The following is a 19,841-nucleotide window of genomic DNA, read 5'->3' as shown; positions in this document are numbered from 1 at the left end:
AAATAGGAGTGAGGGAAAGAGATGGCAAGCTGTAGGTAGACACAGTAAACAAAAAAAGGGAAACTGTATAGTAGGAAAGAAATCTAGACAGAGGCATAAAAATAAATTGAAGAAAGCTGAGTACGTTAGATAGATTGTGAGCCCGCCGGAACAGATAGGGAATATGCTTGAGTACCTGATTGTAGAACCACTTAGATAACCTTGATTGGCGGTATATAAAAGCTAATAAACTTGAAACTTGAACTTGAGTAGAAAAAGAGAAGACAGAAGAGAAAAATGACAAATTGATAGAAATCTTGGTAAGAGAGTTAAGTGGAAAACAAGAAAAGAAACTAGAGACCGAGACCAACATATTATAAAAAAGTAAATGACCAGACAAGAAAGGAAGGAAAAAATGAATTTTATTTTTATTTTAGGATACAGTAGTGTGGTTGCTGTGTTAATAAACATTAACCTAGCAGACCACTTCAAAAACAAGATCACCAATATCAGAACTGCATTCATCAACATACCCACCCATCTCGAAAAGATAACAACTAACCCAACAACAGGTGAAGCCATCATAGCAGACAGAAGCTGGTCCAACTTCCCAATCCTACTTTGGTCGGATATGAACCGACTCTACAATAAATACAGCCATGCTTCCAGCGAACTAAATAATTGCCCCACCTACCTGTTATCAAACTCCTCCACCACATTCAAAACCAACCTCATGCTATGGATTCAAACCACATTAACAGAAGGCCAATTCCCACAGGACCTAGGAGAGATCTTAATCACCCCAATCTTGAAAGATCGCAAAGGCCCAATAGATAGCCCCTCCAACTATAGACCCATCGCTTCAATTCCAATATACGTCAAAATAATAGAAGGCCTAGTTACACAATACCTCACAAACTACCTGGAAAAACATAACCTACTCCACCCCTCACAATCAGGATTTCGAACTAACCATAGTACAGAAACACTACTGGTCTCACTTCTTGATACAGCCCGGCAACACATCAGTAAAGGAAAAAAGATGATACTAATACAACTTGACCTCTCTGCAGCATTTGACCTTGTTGACCACACCTTATTACTACAGATACTCGACGCCATAGGGATCTCAGGCAAAGTCTACAATTGGTTTCAAGGGTTCCTCAAATCAAGAACCTATAAGGTAAAATACAATGATATCAAATCAGAACCATGGGCAAATCCCTGCGGAGTCCCACAAGGATCACCTCTCTCACCTACGCTCTTCAACCTCTTTATCTCCTCCCTTGGAACCACCTTAGATAACCTAAATGTCACATCCTTTAGCTATGCAGATGACATCACCATACTCATCCCCTTCGACCCATCAGAGCCTTCCACCATAGCAAAGCTGGAAACTTACCCTAGATACTGTAGAAAAATGGATGATAGATCACAAACTAAAACTAAACTCTGAAAAAACAAAATTCCTTTTGCTCGAAAAGGCCAAAACTCCTACCATCACAGAACTGATAATCAAAAATACCAAATACCCAATACAACCCGAATTAAAACTCCTAGGAGTTACCATAGACAGATGTTGCACAATGCAGTCCTAAATCAACAAGACGACCCAGAAAGCTTTTCTAACCATGAGAAACCTACGTAAAATCAGAAAATTCTTCAACCAAACACAATTCAGACTAATTGTACAATCCCTAGTCTTAGGTCTGCTGGACTATTGCAATTCCCTATATCTTCCTTGTCCAGCCATTATGATAAAGCAACTCCAGACTATACAAAACACCGCCCTCAGACTGATCTACTCACTTAGAAAATATGATCACATAACAACTGCCTTCTTAGACTCCCACTGGCTACCCAATTCAATTCAAATTCCACTGCCTATTATTCAAAGCAGTACACAGCTCTTCCCCCTCCTACATAAACAACCGCTTAAACCAGATCTCCACCTCAAAACACAGAAGAACTCCGAACCCTTTTGCCTTCCCCCCACTCAAAGGTACACAACGCAAGAAAATGTTTGACAACCTTCTGGCAACACAAGCAGCAAAACTCAACCATTCCATCTCCAACTTACTGACAACATCGGACAACTTCAAAACATTTCGTAAAGAAATCAAAACACTGCTTTTCAAAAAATTCATCCAAATATCTTAAACCCTCTCCACCTACCTACAACTAATTCACCTACCTCCAGACAACTCACCTACCTCCAGAGAATCCACCTACCGCCAGATAATTCTCCCCCAAATACCCCACTTAAACACATTTCAAGTAAACAGACCCCTAAAATAGATTGTAATCTTGCCTACTCTAACTGTATTCCATTTGCTAATTCACCCAGTTCGGCACAGTCAGTTTACTATCCAACTCGTAAGGTCCCCTAGAATTCTATCCAGCTACCCCCTTATAAAAAAAAAAAAAAATGTATCTTCACTGGAAAATGTCCAGTCAAATCTTCTGTAATGTGATCCTCACTGGAAATGTCCAGTCAAATCTTTTGTAATCCGCCTTGAACTGCAAGGTATAGGTGGAATAGAAATCCGTAATGTAATGTAATGTAATAAATAATGGAAATGGAAATAAATTGATATATTTTTATTGGACTAATTTTAATACATTTTGGATTAATGTTTGGCAACCAAACCCTCGTTCCTCATGTCAGAACAGGGTACCTTAACTGCTGTATACTGTCCTGACCTGAGGAAAGTATTTTTGGTCTCTAAAAGCTAATTGAAAATTAGTCCAATATATTTAGTCCAATAAAATGGTTTCAAATTACCTAAATTTTATTTGTATTTGTTAACCTGTAATGTAATGATTATAATATATCAGTTTTTGGAATATACTTTTGCTAGCTTTATATTTTGCAAAGTACAGGGGAACATGCATTTCTTTTTCTCTTTCTCCAGTGTTGCACTGTGGCTTCTTGGGAGAGCATTGAGGATTGGGCTAGAGAACAAAGGGGAGGGGGGAAGCTGTATAGGAGAGCATCAGGGAGGGGGGGCTGTACAGGAAAGCATTGGGGAGGGGGGTTGTAGAGTATGAGGGGGTTAGTCCCAAATGTTGTTTGTAGTCTAGTATAATCTAATCCACAATTTCTGGGTCGCTCTATGTCAGGGGTTTCCAACCTTTTGGCTTCCCTGGGCCGCATTGGCTGAAAAAAATGTTTCTGGGGTCGCACAAATGTGCAAACACTGCGGCAAGACAGAGGAGGGAGCCAGCAAGACGGTAAACACCCGTGGACAGCAGAGGAAAACACTGCATCGCCCTCAACTGGGGCCACACAAAATACTTCACGGGGCCGCATACGGCCCTCAGGCCGCAGGTTGGACACCCCTGCTCTATGTCTAACAAAGTTCAAGGTGACTTACAATTCACAGGATTAACCATGTGGGGATTTACAATGTGTTTAGGAGTACATAGTAAATAGACAGAGTGGAGAGCATTGGAGAATTGGGGAGTAGGCTATTACAAAGAAAATAAAGAGAGGACTAGGTAAACAGAGCAGGACCTACGTTTACAATTCCGTGTAGACAAGTGAAGGCTGAAGAGTAGATCTGTTTTGTGTCACGCTTAATGTTAATTGTCTATGGAGTCTAGTGGGGTGATAGTGCCCCCCTCACAAGACTACTACTAGAGGTTGTTGCAGTCATTTTCACAATAGAGCTGCTAGGAACAGAAGTGAGTAACATTCACTCCAGTCTCCATTGCCCCAATGGACCACTATGGACTACAGTAGGCCCAGAGAGGCCTTTATTAACTGAGATATGGGGGGGTCCAGTGATTGTGTCAGGGAGGCAGGGGCAATCAGAGCTTCCCAGGGAGGGTTGGAGGGAGGATTGGACAATGAACTCTGCAGGCTAGGCTCAGGAGGTACTTGTTCAGTGCCGGCATTTGCATTTCTAATCAGGCAGAGCTAGACTGTTTTTTATGCGGTCCTACATGTCTGATTAGCTCTGTGGGCACTGGCACTAAATTCTGCTGGCTCCTATATGACTCCCAGCTGCTCCCCTGCTCTGTCCCTTGTACTGCCCTATACCTACCCCCAGTCCCGCCCATCTCCGCCCCAGTCCCGCCCTAGCTCTGCCCCCTCTGCCTGCTTTGGTCAGACAGGAGGCAATCCGCGCATGTGCGTGATGTCATTGCGTGACACCCGCGCATGCACGGATTGCCTCCTGCCCTACACGATTGAGAGGAGGCTTTTCAAAACCCAGATAAAGTGCCGGGTTTTGAAAAGCCCTCTGGACCCCCGGGCATGTCCTCAAAAGGAGAACATGTCTGGGGAAATCCAGACGTCCGGTAACCCTACCTTCACCTGTCCACTTCCAACATGGCTGGTGAGTGCTGATATCCAGTGGTGTTGTCTGGTTAAGTGCCATTGAATATTTGTGGATAGGTAGGCGCAGGCGATTCAAAACAAGCAGAAGGCTATCCTGCCACGTAAACCACTTTGCATATCGGGTGGTAAGTTTGTACTTGTGCAAGTCACTTATCCCTCATTACCTCAATATCACAGGATTATCCCTCAATATCACACTTATCCCTCATTACCTCAATATCAATAGCTGCAGGATTTGAATCACGCTTCCCTGGTTATCAGACCACTAGGCTACTTCTCTATTTTTAATATTTGGTGAATAGCCTATTTTCAGGCACAATACACTGCTTTTGTCTCACTTCAATCAGTACCTGAAAGAAAAAACAATACCAAGCCTCCAACGTACCAGTCTTTGGGCCTTTGGACATCTTAAGCACACTATTATCTTTTGAAACTGACTTTGCTAGCTTCTGTATGACTTCAAAATTAGGATGCCAGAAAGATCCATTTTTTTTGACAAATAAAATCTGTTATCATTTCAGGCCTCGGTTCTGGGTGTTTAAAAAAAAAAAAAAAGCATGAATCAGATAGTGTAATGCTGCTCTTCCCTGTTTCTTATTAACTTCTTCAGAATGAAATGGTACTAAGGGTCATGATACCGGACCGCCTTTTGAAAGCATGAGATTGTAGTCACGTGGTACAGCTGGCGGCTCTTCTTTATCGGTCACCCTACCATGGACATGTTCGAGTGATTGCCATCTCACGTTTGCTCATCCACTTCCCCAGTTAATGTATTGCCCGAGTCAGTCTGCAGAAAGACCTTGTCTGTTGTGAAAAGCTGGAAGACTGATTGGTTCCCTTTTTTTCACCTCCCTGCACTTCTGGCTGCCTGATATGTATTAGTTATAGCTAGACATGCAATCATTCATTCCTTCAATTATTGAAATACAGTAATTAGAGTTTATTAACCATATGTATGAAGACATTCAATCAAGGTGTTGTATAATAAGTACAATTTGAAATAAACAACTTATATTGTGTTAACTGCAAAAGAATAGTTGGAGGGGAGGGAATGGGACGTGTATATTGCTTTTTTGTGGTTACACATTCAGGTATACAGCTACTTATTTTGTATCTGGGGCAATGTTTCAAGTTTTTTTCAAGTTTATTAGGATTTTATATACCGCCTATCAAGGTTATCTAAGGCATTTTCCCTCTCTGTCCCGGTGGGCTCACAATCTATCTAACGTACCTGGGGCTATGGAGGATTAAGTGACTTGCCCAGGGTCACAAGGAGCAGCGCGGGGTTTGAACCCACAACCCCAGGGTGCTGAAGCTGTAGATCCAACCACTGCGCCACACACTCCAATGGAGGATTAAGTGGCTTGCCCAGGATCACAAGGAATAGGGTTACCAGATGTCTGGATTTTCCCAGACATGTGCTCCTTTTGAGGACATGTCCAGGGGTCCGGATGGCTTTTTTTAAAACCCGGCACTTTGTCCGGGTTTTGAAAAGCCTCCTCAAATTGCGTCCGGCATGGAGGAAGTCCACGCATGCGTGGACGCAAAGCAATGACGTCACACGTGGCATCCACGCATGTGCGGACTTCCTTCCTGCCCGACAAGAGCGGGAAGCGGGGGGGCGGGGCTAGGTCAGGACTGGGGGCGGGATTAGGGCATTACAGGGCGAGGATGGGCGGGCCTGGGGGGTGGGTCTAGGGGTCCGAATTTTCCAATTGGAAAATCTGGCAACCCTGGCCAGGAGCAGCACTGAGACTGGATCCCACAACCTTAGGGTACTGAGATTGCAGCTCTACCACTAGGCCACTCTTCACCTCCAGAATGACCAAATGTCAGTGCAATACCCCGACAAATGAAATCCTGAAACACAGTGTCATTAATGTATACAATAGATCATTCAGATAATAGATTCTCCTTAATCACTTGTTTGTCCTATTTGTCTGACTTGAATAGATTGAAAGTAGAGAATGACACGGTGACAAAATTCATCACTGTTCCCGTCCCTGCAGATAACCGCGGGAATGACAGTCTCTGGTATCCAGAGCAGATATTGTGATGTCATAATGCCTCATTCCACCAGTGCCTAAGAGCCAATCACATCAGTGATGTCACAATGGCTTCATTATTCTTGGCTCACATAAGAATCAGAGTATGAATGTCTACAACCACTGACCCGCAAGCTTTGCGTTGAAGAATGCTGGTGTAGAAGGACTGAGGTTGAAATAGATACTAGAAAATGACATGGGATTATTTCCCGCGGTTATCTGCGGGGACGGGAACGGTGATGAATTTTGTCACCGTGCCATTCTCTAATTGAAAGCTTCTATGGAGCAGGGGCACTCTATGTGTACAGCACTAGAGCAGGGATTCCCAAACATGTCCTGGGGGAACCTTAGCCCGTCAGGTTTTCAGGATATCCAGAACGATTATGCATGAGAGAGATCTGCATACCAGACGGCAGCGTGTATAAATGATCTCATGAAGATTCATTGTACACTGTGAACCGAACCCTCCTCCCCCCACTCCAAAATGTTTTTTTATCATATCTTCCACAGAACTCAGCTGATTCTTATGACATTTAGTGCGTTGTGTTCTGAATGAAGTTGATTCGCATAGGACTGGGAACTGATATTGAGTGTGTGCGTGTGTGGAGGGGATCAGCAGTCTGGCGCCTTCCCGTCACCCCAATTCCCCTCATCAAGGATGTCTCTGTATCCTACAGCAATATTTGAGATCCACTGAGCGAAAAAGTACCAAAGTGGGGTATGTGGCTTATTTATATCACAAGACAGGAGGATTAATCCTACCAAATTTGAGCCTCAGGTATAGAATAATTATGTCATTAAAAATGAGAAACATTTACCTATGGGGAAAAAAAAAAAAATGAACTCCTGAAATCGCATAACCCACTTTAGGTACTTTTTAGGCACGTGCAGCTTTTAGGCTATAGAATATGACCCCCCCCCCCCCCCAGTTGTAAAAAAAAAAAATGGCATAATCTCAATCTACTGGCTTTATAGAACACAAAACTTTCAAAAATGACAGTTGCTCAAATTTACCCTTTCAAACTTTTATACTCTTTGGGCTCCTTTTACAAAGGCGCGCTAGTGGTTTAACGTGCGTAATAGCGCGCTAAACCACCGGACACGCTTGCTGCTACCGCCTCCTTTTAAGCAGGCGGTAGTTTTTGGCCAGCACGGGGGTTAGCGCGTGATGAAAAGTCGCACGCATTAACCCCGCTAGCGCGCCTTTGTAAAAGGAGCCCTTTATCTCTGTTATTTGTGACACCATTTGTGGTACTTTTTCACTCAGCGGCCCACATAATTTTTATTCACAGCTGAATCATTTAGGGTAATTTACTATATTTAATATATAATGATCCCAAATAGTTTTCACAGAGAAATTTTCTGTTATGTATATTTTTCAGCATTCTGACCTCTTTATTTTCTATTTTTGCCACACATATTTGTCTTCTACACAGCAGCCCATCATGGCTAAGAACAATTTGCAACCATCTCATTTTGGCAGTGAGTCAGCCATACGAGAGCAGCACTCAGGTCTTCGTGTTCAGAAGACCCCATCAAGATCTCCATCAGCAGTCCTAATTGCAAGACAAACTGTACATGACATTGTACAACACACATTGTCTCCTTCAACGTTTGACCCAACACTCAATACTAATCTACCATTCATGTCAAGAAACTTTCAATCGGAGCCCCGTATGAATGTCTGTACAACAAAAAAGAAATTTCAAGACGCTCAAATGAAAACCTATAGTGGAGATCTTCTGGATCAACATGCCAGATGGTTCTCTGCTGCCAAACAGCCTTTCACCCCCCGAATTTTAAAGAAATCGGCCAAATCGTTTCTTTCAAATTACAGATACTATTCGTCTCCTAAAAAGAAGAATCCACCAAGCTCTTCATCACCTGGGTTAGACAATATGTTTGATCCAAGATGGATAGAAATGTACAGGTAAATTAAGGGGAAAACAAAGATGTCTATTATCAACACTTTAAAAAAAAAAAAAAATGTTAATTATTTCTTTTGTTCTAGCCTTTCCTTCTGCTCCATTGGGCTTCAAGAATTAGCTTCCATTATACATGTGGCACTGTGTAAACAGTCATTCACAACTGCCCAGAATTGTTCCCCCATTTTTAAACATATTAGAAATGGAAATTCATTTATAACCTGCTTTTATCCAATGTGGGTCGCATAATGACATACATAATTTTTAAAAACATACATCACAATCCATCAAAAGCAATCACATCAATCCAAAAACATCAGTTCAGAAGAAAGAATTCAAAGGGAAGTGGGCACTTCATGACAAGTCATAGTTTCAAGTTTCTTTATTTTTGATATACTGTCTATCAAAACAAGTGTCTAAACGGTGTACAATATAATAAGATTGAAGAAAGCAATAAAATAGGTAAATAAAAGCAATATTTTATCAAATATTAAAAATACTAGACGGATTCACATTGACATACATGGAACAAAAGGGAAGGCTGGAGCAAGCAAATAGCTTTTCAACATCAATTTGAAATTAGATTCACTTCTGCTCTCTCAGTTCCAAAGACAAACCCCCTCTTTTACTAAGGTGTGCTATGCTTTTTAGCACACGGTAATCACACGCTAAACGCTAACATGTGCATGTTATCCTATGGACGCGTTAGCAGTTAGTGTACGTGTTGATTTAGCGTGCGCTAAACGTGTGCTAAAATGCATAACGCACCTTTGTAAAAGAGGGCCAAAGTTTTCCACTCTGTAGGGCCTGCAACTGAGAAGGTACCAGTCCATGTTTTTTTTAAGTCTCAGATAGATGCCTCACACAAGGTACCGTATTTTCACGCATATAACGCGCGCGTTATACACGATTTTACAAACCATGCATAACCATGCGCGTTATACACGTGAGCGCATTTTACAACTTTTTTTTTACATAGTTCCCCCCGACGTCCGATTCACCCCCCCCCCCGCAGGACCGCTCGCACCCCCACCCCGAAGGACCGCTCGCATGCACTCGCACCCGCACCCCCACCCCGAAGGACCGATCGCACCCCCACAGCCTCCCGACCCCCCCCCCATCATGGAGATGCTCCTACCGTTGTCCTGCTGCTTCCTCTTGGCGGTCCCGGCCCTTCTGTGAGCCCTGCGTCTGCGCTGCTTCCTCTTCCGGCAGTCCCGCCCTTTCTCTGACGTCAGAGGCGGGACGTGCGGGTGCGAGTGCGTGCGAGCGGTCCTTCGGGGTGGGGGTGCGAGCGGTCCTTTCGGGGGGTGAATCGGACGTCGGGGGGGGCATCAGGCTTTCAGGGTGGGGGCAGGACTTCAAGGGGGAGAGGAGAGTCGGGGCGGCCAGAGAAGAGTCGGGGCGAGCGAAAGGAGAGTCGGGGCGGCCAGAGGAGAGTCGGGGCGGGCGAAAGGAGAGTCGGGCGGCGACGGGAGAGTCGGGGCGGCATGTGCGGTATACGGGTGTGCGCGGTATATAAAAATTTCTTTACGTAAATTACAGTTTCCCGCACTCTATACCCGTGTGCGCGTTTTACATGGGTGCGCGGTATATGAGTGAAAATATGGTACACTTGTTCATGGAGTACAGATATCCGGATGGCACAAATTCATACATTCATACAAAGAATAGGATACTTCATGATATTTGTAAAGTCCCAAATGTACAAACATCAATTTGAATTTAACCCGTTGCGTAAGAGACAACCAACATAATTCCTTTAGAAATGAAATTACAGTACATGTTGTGGCAGGTGGTCTAAGGGAATCTAAGCCAGGGTTTTAAAGGCCTACATTACCGGCACCTAGGTTTGACAGAGAATCATACCTAACGATGCCTAGGGTCATTTCCGGCCATAACCACAACTACTTTGACCTTAGCTGCCATGGCATAGCCACGATTCCAGTACCTATCGGGATAGGTAGTTGCTGGTGCCTTTTTTTAAATTACGAGAAATTAGAAAAATTATGATAGATTAAGTTATAGTTTTTGGTGGAATTCATTGTGCCATATTTTTAAATTGGAGAAAATATTAGCTATCCAACAAGGAAGTTATAAAAAGTTTAAGGAGATCTGGGAGCCATTAACAAATTATTGTAAGGAATGATTATAATTGATTATTTAATAATTTATTTCTCTCCTTTTGTTTATTGAAGTATAAGGGGGGAAGGGGGGATGATTTTATATTTATAAAATTATATGATTATATTGGAAGAAGGATGGGAGGGTGAAGTTATAGTCTGATTTCATTGAATGTATGATTAATAAGTATTATTACAGTGTATATGATTATATAATGAATTACTTGTTGAAAGTTTAAAAATGAATAAATAATTTTTAAAAAAAAAAGGATTTTTAAATGGTGCAGTCAAATACCGTACCACTTAAAGCAATTGGCAGTGGTAGGGCACCATTTACATAATATGGCCCATCCTGAATAGAGATATTTAAAAGTAGACTAGATAAATTCTTGGCTGCTAAGGGCTCTTTTACAAAGCCACAGTAGTGATTCTTCCGTGGCAACTGCACCAGTACCAACGAGAATTGAATGGGCTTCGGTGCATTTACCTCGGGGGAATCACTGCCATCGCTTTGTAAAAGGAGCCCTAAAAGCCTTAAGGTATGAGTTTAGTTTAGTTCAGTTTATAATCCACCTTTAACCAGTTAAGCTCAAAATGGAGCACAGCAAGTAAAAAAGTAACAAAGTTCACAATATATCATGAAAAGACATATGAAATGCAAAAGAAAAATATACCATAAATTAAAAAATTAAAATATGCTACAGAGAACGTGATCAAAAATTAAAAAAACAAAACAAAACTTAGAACGGATAATAGTGACATGCTAACCTATGGAAGTAAAAAAGGAGGAAAGAAGGAAGGTGTGGTGATGGGCTAGTTTAACATATAATCAAAGACAAATGCACACAGGAGAAGGATGAGCTGGATATGTAAATGTCTGTGCTCACTTCCTACCAGATTAATAAAAATATCAAAAAGGGGTTTCAGGGTAACTTGGTCAAATGTCACCCAATGATTCAAGAACAGGTATGAGAGGCTAGGTTTGGATTCTCAAGTCTGGGCTCTGCTTCTCTGGCTAGGTGAATTTGGGGATGGCCTGGAGGGGAGGGGGTCTGGCACATTATACAATGGGAAGACCAAAGACTCGACAGGTGCATCTGTACCAGGTTTCAAAGGTGGGTTCCATAATTTGCAGCCTCAGGCTTAGAGCTGTCATTACAGTGGCTGAGGTAACAAAGGGGATGAGACTTGATATATTGCTTTTCTGTGCGGTTTATACGTTTTAGACAGGTACTTATTTTGTACCTGGGGCAATAAAGTGTTAAAAGTGACTTTCCCAGAGTCACAAGGAACTGCAGTGGGAATTGAACTCACAACCTCAGGATGCTAAGGCCACTTCTCTATACACCAGGCCCTGGGAATTTATGAGTGAAACTCTGACACCACAAATATGAATTTTAACTGATTTGGAAGCCCCCCCAAAAAGCAGAAGGAAACTGTATTACATTCGTAATTTTACATGCACAGAATTCAGGACATATTTTTAACAAGCAATTTCTAAATATATTTTAAAACCACTGCTTTGAAATTATCTACATTCTGGGCATGATATTTTATATAAATTGTTTTGTACAGTTTTCTAAGCAATTACATACACTTTTGTGTACCTAATACTAATTTTCCCTTGCCTTTAAATGGTCTCAAACAATAAGAAGTGAACATGGTGATCTACTGATTCTTTTTGTTAATGTTGACTTCCTGGAAGGGAATTATTCAATTTGAGAAGGAATAACTTTACTTCACGGACAATGCTTAATTGATTTTCCATTTGAATTTTGCAGCTCTTTAAAGGAAGATTTTCTCAGAGCAGACCAAGGTACATGGGACCCAAAAAAGGTTAGATTCAATTCTTTCACTTCCCAACCTTACTATAAATGTATTAGTAGGGATTTCCATCCCAGTGGTAATTGTTACAATTGGCTGACTGCGCGAGCTGGAAGCAGTTTGGTATATGTCTTGTAATGTGGAGAGAAAGGTATAATCAATGAAAAAGAGTAATTAAAGTGGCCTCACACAGAAAATATCAAGAAGCGTTAGTGATAAAAAGGTTAATCTCAAAGGAAAGAGCCTGGAATATAAGACAAAATCCAGTGTTAAAAAAAAAACTAATTACAAGATTTGTTTGTTAGGTAACTAATTAGAAGAAAGTCAATTGAATATAGCTGATAACGTTTCTGTTTTGCTAACTACTACTACTACTGTTTATTGTTTCTATAGTGGTACCAGCTGGAAAAAACTACATCGGACTACATTTAGGGCACCTTTTACTAAGCTGCGCTAACCCCGCGCTACACAAAAAATACTAACGCAAGCGTTAATGTGTAGCGTGCATGGCAGTGTAGCGCATGCTAAGCGCACACTAAAACCACTAGCGCAGCTTAGTAAAAGGAGTCCTTAATGTATTGATTTTTTTCTCGTTAAGTAAAACTTTTTGCATCAATTCATTGGATAGTTTGGGGATTTACAACTTTTTTTGTTTCTTCCGTACTGAAGCTTACTGTGTTTTTATGAGAGAGAGTTTTTTTTCACAAATATTTATATTCACTACAATCTTAAATAATCAATGTGTTAGTTCTTCTGACAGTTCACGGCATGCTTAAAATCCTTCTCCAACATACACAACACCCAGTCATTATAAACAATAATAGTCCATAAAGACCAAATACTTATTATCAGTGGAGGTGGGGGGGAGGTCTGCCCCGGGTGCAGCCTTAGGGGGGGTGCACAGCCGGACAGGTTTGGAAAATTCCTGGGCTGCGACGGCACTCAGCGGCATCAGCACACCCCCCTCTCCACGACAGCACTCAGCGGCATCGGCGCCCCATGACAGCACTCAAGTTTGGCCTCCTTCTCCCGGCATCAGCAGAACTTCAGATCGGCAACAGGTACTCAGTCAAAAGCTTCCCCTGACTCAGCTTCCTGTTTCTGCTCAGGCAGTTCAGTCAGGGGAAGCTTTTGACTGAGCACCTGTTGCCGATATGAAGTTCTGCTAATGCCGGGAGAAGGAGGCCAAACTTGAGTGTTGTCGCGGGGCAGGGGGGGTGCTGATGCCGCTGAGTGCCGTCGCAGCCCAGGAATTTTACGGACCTGTCCAGCTGTGCACCCCCCCCTAAGGCTGCACCCGGGATGGACCTCCCCCCCCTTGGTACGCCACTGCTTATTATTTTAACTATTCATGATCCTCAGAGGGCTAAAGAACTCCACTGGTTCGTGTGAAACAGATCACAGAACCCGATTGTCATAGGATCAACAATTTATTTATTTTTTAAAGATTTTTTATATTTTTTAAACTTTTTTTCGTGTAATAACTTTCAACTTTTTAACTTTTTCATATCAAAATACTTAGCTTAGTAATAGTAGCCAGTATTAAGGGAGCGCTTCTACCAACATGCACATGTTTCAAGATAACTTTCGTCAGGGTCGAAGCTCCTGTAGTTAAATCTAAAAACAAATAACAAAAATATTTTGTCTTAGCCAGTGAGAATAACTAACTATATTTTAATTATAACCATATTATACATGCTAACAAGGATATCTCGCCAATTGTTTACAATTTATAACTTGAAATATGCTAGACTTACTATCGTGCTTGTAAGAAACCACTCCTCTCCATAGAGTATCATATTTTAATGGCGTCAGTCACTAAAGTCAGCGATGCACTAAAGTCAGCTTTAACGGCGATCGCTCTTACTGACCCAATTTACAAAACAGCCCACCACAGGTTTTTCTCCTCGATCGCCCATTTTCCGATCCAGCCATGCAAATTAGCTAAGCAACTGATGCACTAACATCGCTTGGCTAGTCCCCCACCAAAAAAGGGTTTTAGCGATCAGAAAAACCGACTGGTCTAGACTTGTCAATACCTGCCTGTTTGGGGGGTTTTCCCTTTTTTTTTCAATGGCACAGATATTTTGCATGTGTTACACTCACCACCGATGACGGCCCTCCCCGACAACCCCCGACAAATGAGGCATAAGAGAAAATTGGCAGGAGGGATGCCCACTCCTTCCTGCCATGCAGAACACCTCTTCGCCAGGGCCCTCCCCTGCGCCAGGTACCCCCAAGCCACTGAACCCCCAACCCCCCCAAAAAATGGCAAGTTGGAAACCCACTCCCTCCTGCCACCCCCATCCCCTGCACCTAACCCCCAAACATCCATCAAACCTTTTAAAAAAGTTGGAAGCAGCAAGCCTGCTCCAAGGCTCCTGCTATATGCCCGCCAGTCCTAAATGACGGGCCATCCCCTCCTCGGTGCATCATGTGATGTATGGGTAGGGCCAAAGGCCCTGATTGGTTCAGTTGCCTAAGGCCCCTCCCAAGGGGGCCTTAGGCATCTGAGTCAGTCAAGCTTTAGGCTCCTCCCTCAATATCCATCCCCTCTCTTCTCCCCCAAATAAATATTTGACCTCTTTTTACCCTATTCTCTCTCCTCCATTTACTGTTGCAATTTTAAAATGCGACAGTAATTTTCATGCTTATTGATTATAGCATTGCAAGGTTATTGTGCTGTGCTAATTTCATGGTAGAACTGTGTTTTACCATGAGGGTTTCTGTCTCAGCCCCAAAGTTAGAAGCATAAATGGTTTGAATATTGGTTCCTTATTTTGCTGGACCCTCTTGTACTAGACTGTCATGGTGCTTCCCTTTACAGTCTAAGCCCAAATTATCCAGTACTTTGAGCAAGCTTGTCATATTTCATATTTATGCATAATTCATAAAGGGTTTGGTTTTTTTTTTTTTTAAGATGTCACTAACTCAATGTGTTCTCTGTTTTTGGGAATGTACTTGCAGGGGCACACTGATCTTGCTATCTATTATAAAAAATTGTCATGCTTTTATTGATGTCTGCATGAAGAGCTGTAAAATGCCAACTATTAAGAGCCAGAATCCACTTTTCATCTCTTCATGTGAAAATTGTAGGAAAATGAATCCAAACTGCTGTTCACTAAACATCAGAAGTCAGATTCTCGACGTGCACAACTTTTGGCAATGTGAGTAGATTCTCTTTTTAACCATATTCTTTCAGACTGTTCCGTGATTATCTTTGGCACTTCAGCAGCGTGAACAAAATTTCAATTGTATTGCAAAGGGAAAATTATTATTCAGCTTAATAGCATCTTTTGTATTAAGGTCAAACGGAATAAAGAACTTTTCTCATTTATTTGTCTAAGGTGAATGAATGAAAGATTTACTTTTGCTATTTTTTTTGTGTGTATTCTTTCAAGGTAGTTGAATTACAAGTGCTTATCAGAAATGCAGAAATGAACAGCAGCTAGAGTTAAAACTTTCATGGTTATATCACTCCTCACTAGTTTCAGACTTATGTAATTGAATCACTTTGGGTTAAGGAAATGGTGAATAAGCAAGATTCAAAAGAAGAAGATAGCCATGTCTCTGGGATGGAAAATGAGTGTTAGAGATAAGCACTGGCAACATGTTTCAGTAATTTGTGATAATTTTATACTGGCTGCTTAGAATCGAAACTGCAGAAAAAAAAAAACCCCTATGAAACTTTTAACCTGCTTGGTCTCTGCTTGTTGTGCCATCCGGCTATATAAAACAGAATGTCATCCAACATTTGGATCAAATTCTATATTTAATTGAGGTTAGCGGATAAATAAATGTTTGAAAAACTGAAACTATTTGTTTCCCATGATCCTATCCATGTTCTTGAAATCAAATACACCGACCCTACTAGCTGGAGCCAGCCACTAATTTCTGAATAAAGCTGCTGAAAATTAATGCAGGCTGGTCCCAGGGTGGTCTGGAAGCAGAAGCTGAGCAGAGCCAGAAAATACCCAGATATGTCGCCAACTGACGTTGTAATCCGGATAGCATAAGGCAGCAACAAAGCAGTCCTATAAGTTAAAGGGGATGGGAATTAATATACCACTTTTTCTGTGTGGTTGCACTCAAAGGGGTTTACCTATTTTAGATAGATACTTATTTTGTACCTGGGACAATGAAGTGTTAAGTGACTTGTCCAGGGTCAACAGGGAGCTGCAGTGGGAATTGAACTCATAACCTCAGCTGTGTTTTTCATGTGCTCTAATTAGCAAATAACATTGCTGTTTGTCCAGTAAAGTAGTAGGTTTTGCATGCAATATGTTTGTATTTATGTGCCCTGTTTATGTGGTACGTTATTAAATGTATTTTGAGCTTAATAAAGCAAAAATAAAAAAACAGAAACCTATTTAGCAGATTGCATTAAGAACGTCCAAAGCCGCCTAAGTCCCGTCCAGCTAACTCATATCTATCTGAAGCCCAAACCATGTTAAAAAGAAGACCTGGTTTTCATTCGCCTATAATATAAGCGTTAGATAGAAGCACTAGGGCGCTCAGCAATATGTAAATTAGTCTACAGACATCCACATCGAAGTCTCTCCCATGCCACAACTACTCCATGCTCACACCTATATATTTAGGCGCAGTTTTTCCCCAAGGGTGTCCACAGAATTGTGGACGTGTCTTGGAACTTGTGTCCACATACTTTGGGTATCCAAGTGCCAATTATTGCTTGTTAAGACCCTTAAATTGCTCATTAACCAATTAGTTTGAATGCCTAAGTCCCGCTTAACTTTATGTGTGACCTAGGTGCGCTTAGGCGCCCTTTATAAAATCAAGGCCCAATTGTCTCAGGTACAAAACATGCTTATCTTAGTATTTGCAATACAACCTGAAGCCAGCCAGATCGGGACCAGCGTGGGAGCCCTGCTCCGCCCCCCCCCCCCCCCCCGATCCAGCCGGAAGACACACATTCAGCGCCTGCACCTTTCTACTGAAGCCAGCCAGATCGGGACCAGCGTGGGAGCCCTGCTCCGCCCCCCCGATCCAGCTGGAGGACACACATTCAAAAGGCCCAGCGCCAATGGCACCACTGCCGTTCGGGAGCGCCTGCGTGAAACGCCTGCACCACAAAGACCAGATCACCTGAACTCCTGTCGACCTCCAAGTCAGGTAACAGCTTCATATCACAACTTCCCACCATTAATCTGTTACAGCATCTTGTATTTAATTGCCCAGTCTTAACTTGTTTAGTCATTACCCCACGGTTTACCTGTCTCTACAGCACATAATTTTTTCCCTACAGCATTGTATAATTGTATAATTGGTCTCCACAGCACATAATTTTTCTGACTTAATACCTCACTTTCTGTACTACCACTTACACGCTACTCTGTTAAATCAGTGCATTAACATGGGATCCCCCTATCACAGCATGTGGTTACTTCTTATTATCTTACACTTACTTAGCCCAAGAAGCAAGGCAACCGCCCCACCCTTCCTTCTCCCTCCCCCCACCCCCTACTCTATTCGCACCTTCAAGCCCAAACCCCCCCTACCCTTATCGAGGCTTCCTTCAATATCCAAGAGATCCCAATCCTAACTACTTTCCACAGACCTTCCAGACCCTATACCAAAAAAACCAGAATACTAAAAAACATAGCTCCCTCCCATCCCCCCCCTCCGCCCCTCTAACCTATGCCAGCCTCAGAGGTTCCTACCTAAACATAAGATCTATGAGGAACAAATCCCAATTAATCCACGACTGGCTCACCAACACCAACCCTGACTTCGTCGTACTAACAGAGACCTGGCTACTCTCAGATGAAGACATCATCATTCAAGAATGCCTCCCTCCTAACTTCAAAATTTTCTCCTTAGCAAGAGAAAGAGGTAGGGGTGGAGGTCTGGCCGTAATCCTTAAAGACAACTTAAATAGCTCCATGCTCAGCTCTAAATCCTCCCCCACCTTGGAAATCCTCTCTCTAAAGCTTCAATCAGAACTGCTAGTTGACTCCCTTACTATCATTCTGACATATATCCCACCCAAACAATGGTCAGCAGCCAAAGAAGAATTCCAGGAATTCATATTATCCAACTCACTTTCGGGCCCTTACAACCTCTTGTGCGGCGACCTTAACCTACATTTAGAGAATCCAGATCTACCTGAATCCACCGATTGCTGGTCCTTTCTAACCTCCCTAAGCTTCCCTCACTCCCCCCCCCAATATCAACCCACACAAAAGGCCACCAACTGGACATTGTATCACTGACCAACTCACATTCAACAAACCCTACGATCCGATTGATATCAGAAACCTGGTCAGACTCACTTTGGTCCGACCACAAAATATGCAACTTCGAATTGGAATGGCAACAGACACCAAACACGAGGAAAGCTAAACACAAACCCACCCTATTCAAAACAAGCAGAGGCAAACTCAACCCTGTAGAATTCTGGTCTCACTATGACATTATCCACAACCACGACGAGGATCCCAACCTCTTCATGAACTCCTGGATCTCCACCAGCACCCAAATCCTAAACGAAATGGCCCCACTGAAGAAAAGAAGGTTCAGACCTAGAAACTTATCAGGCTGGTTTGACTCAGAACTCCTTGGGATAAAGAGAGAATTAAGAAGATTAGAAAGGAAATGGACAAAGTTAGGAACACCAGAATCCAGAGATGCCTGGCGCCAAATGCTAGCCAACTACAAAAACACCATCGCCAAAAAGAAAAAAACCTTCTACGCCAACATTATAGGCAACACCCCCTTAAACAGTAGCAAATTATTCAAACTTGTCAGCGACCTGTCTGACACCCACCCCTACACAAACCCAGTAGAAGATTCCACGATCACAGCACACGACCTGGCCGATTTCTTCAACTCAAAAATATCTAAATCAAGACTTGCCCTCCCAAACTCACAAGACTCCCACTGGAACTACACCATACTCCAGGACCCTGACTCCTCCTCTAAAGCCGACATGAGCTGGTCCAACTTCAAGGAAACAGACTGGCTATCGTTCATCAAGTACTACAATAAATATACAAAATCTTACTGCAAATTAGACCCCTGCCCCCCCAACGTGATGAAATCTGCCCCTATTAGCTTCAAAACCGACCTTCTAAGCTGGATCAATCTACAATTATCCATCGGGAAATTCCCAGAAGACCTAGGCCAAATTATTATTAACCCTATAAAAAAGAACAAAAAAGAAACAACCAATAACATCGCCAACTACAGACCCGTCGCAAATATCCCTCTGGCTGCCAAATTAATGGAAGGCCTGGTAAATGCTGACCTAAACAAATACTTAGACAAATTCAACCTACTACATACCAACCAATCCGGTTTCAGACCTGGCTTCAGCACCGAAACTATAATGGCCTCCCTTCTAAACTCTCTACACTCCCTTCTCAGTCAAGGCTCCAACGCTTTGATCCTCCAACTGGATCTAAGCAGCGCCTTTGACCTAGTTGACCACTCCATCATGCTGCACTGTTTAGAGTCAATAGGCATCTCAGGAAACACCCTTACCTGGTTCCGGGGATTTCTCAAGCTCAGGTCTTATCAAGTTCCCAAAGATGATAACCTCTCCTTCAGCTGGAACAACAACTGTGGACTCCCCCAAGGC

General features: G+C 42.5%; 1 protein-coding gene across 4 annotated transcripts in view; it reads left to right on the top strand.

Annotated features, from left to right (window-relative positions):
- LOC117356863 (spermatogenesis-associated protein 7-like) overlaps window positions 1-19,841 on the top strand; it is a 131,130-nt gene that overhangs the window by 85,571 nt on the left and 25,718 nt on the right. For 3 of the 4 annotated variants that reach the window (XM_033936681.1, XM_033936679.1, XM_033936682.1), the window contains 3 exons: window positions 7,806-8,299; window positions 12,199-12,253; window positions 15,338-15,408. In XM_033936681.1, the coding sequence (XP_033792572.1) occupies window positions 7,806-8,299; window positions 12,199-12,253; window positions 15,338-15,408 (620 nt within the window). The remainder of the gene's footprint in view (window positions 1-7,805; window positions 8,300-12,198; window positions 12,254-15,337; window positions 15,409-19,841) is intronic. The other variant, XM_033936680.1, reaches the window with a different exon arrangement.

This window comes from Geotrypetes seraphini, chromosome 3, assembly GCF_902459505.1.
Source record: "Geotrypetes seraphini chromosome 3, aGeoSer1.1, whole genome shotgun sequence".
NCBI classification, from domain to species: domain Eukaryota; kingdom Metazoa; phylum Chordata; class Amphibia; order Gymnophiona; family Dermophiidae; genus Geotrypetes; species Geotrypetes seraphini.
This window is presented reverse-complemented; position numbering and strand designations above follow the sequence as displayed.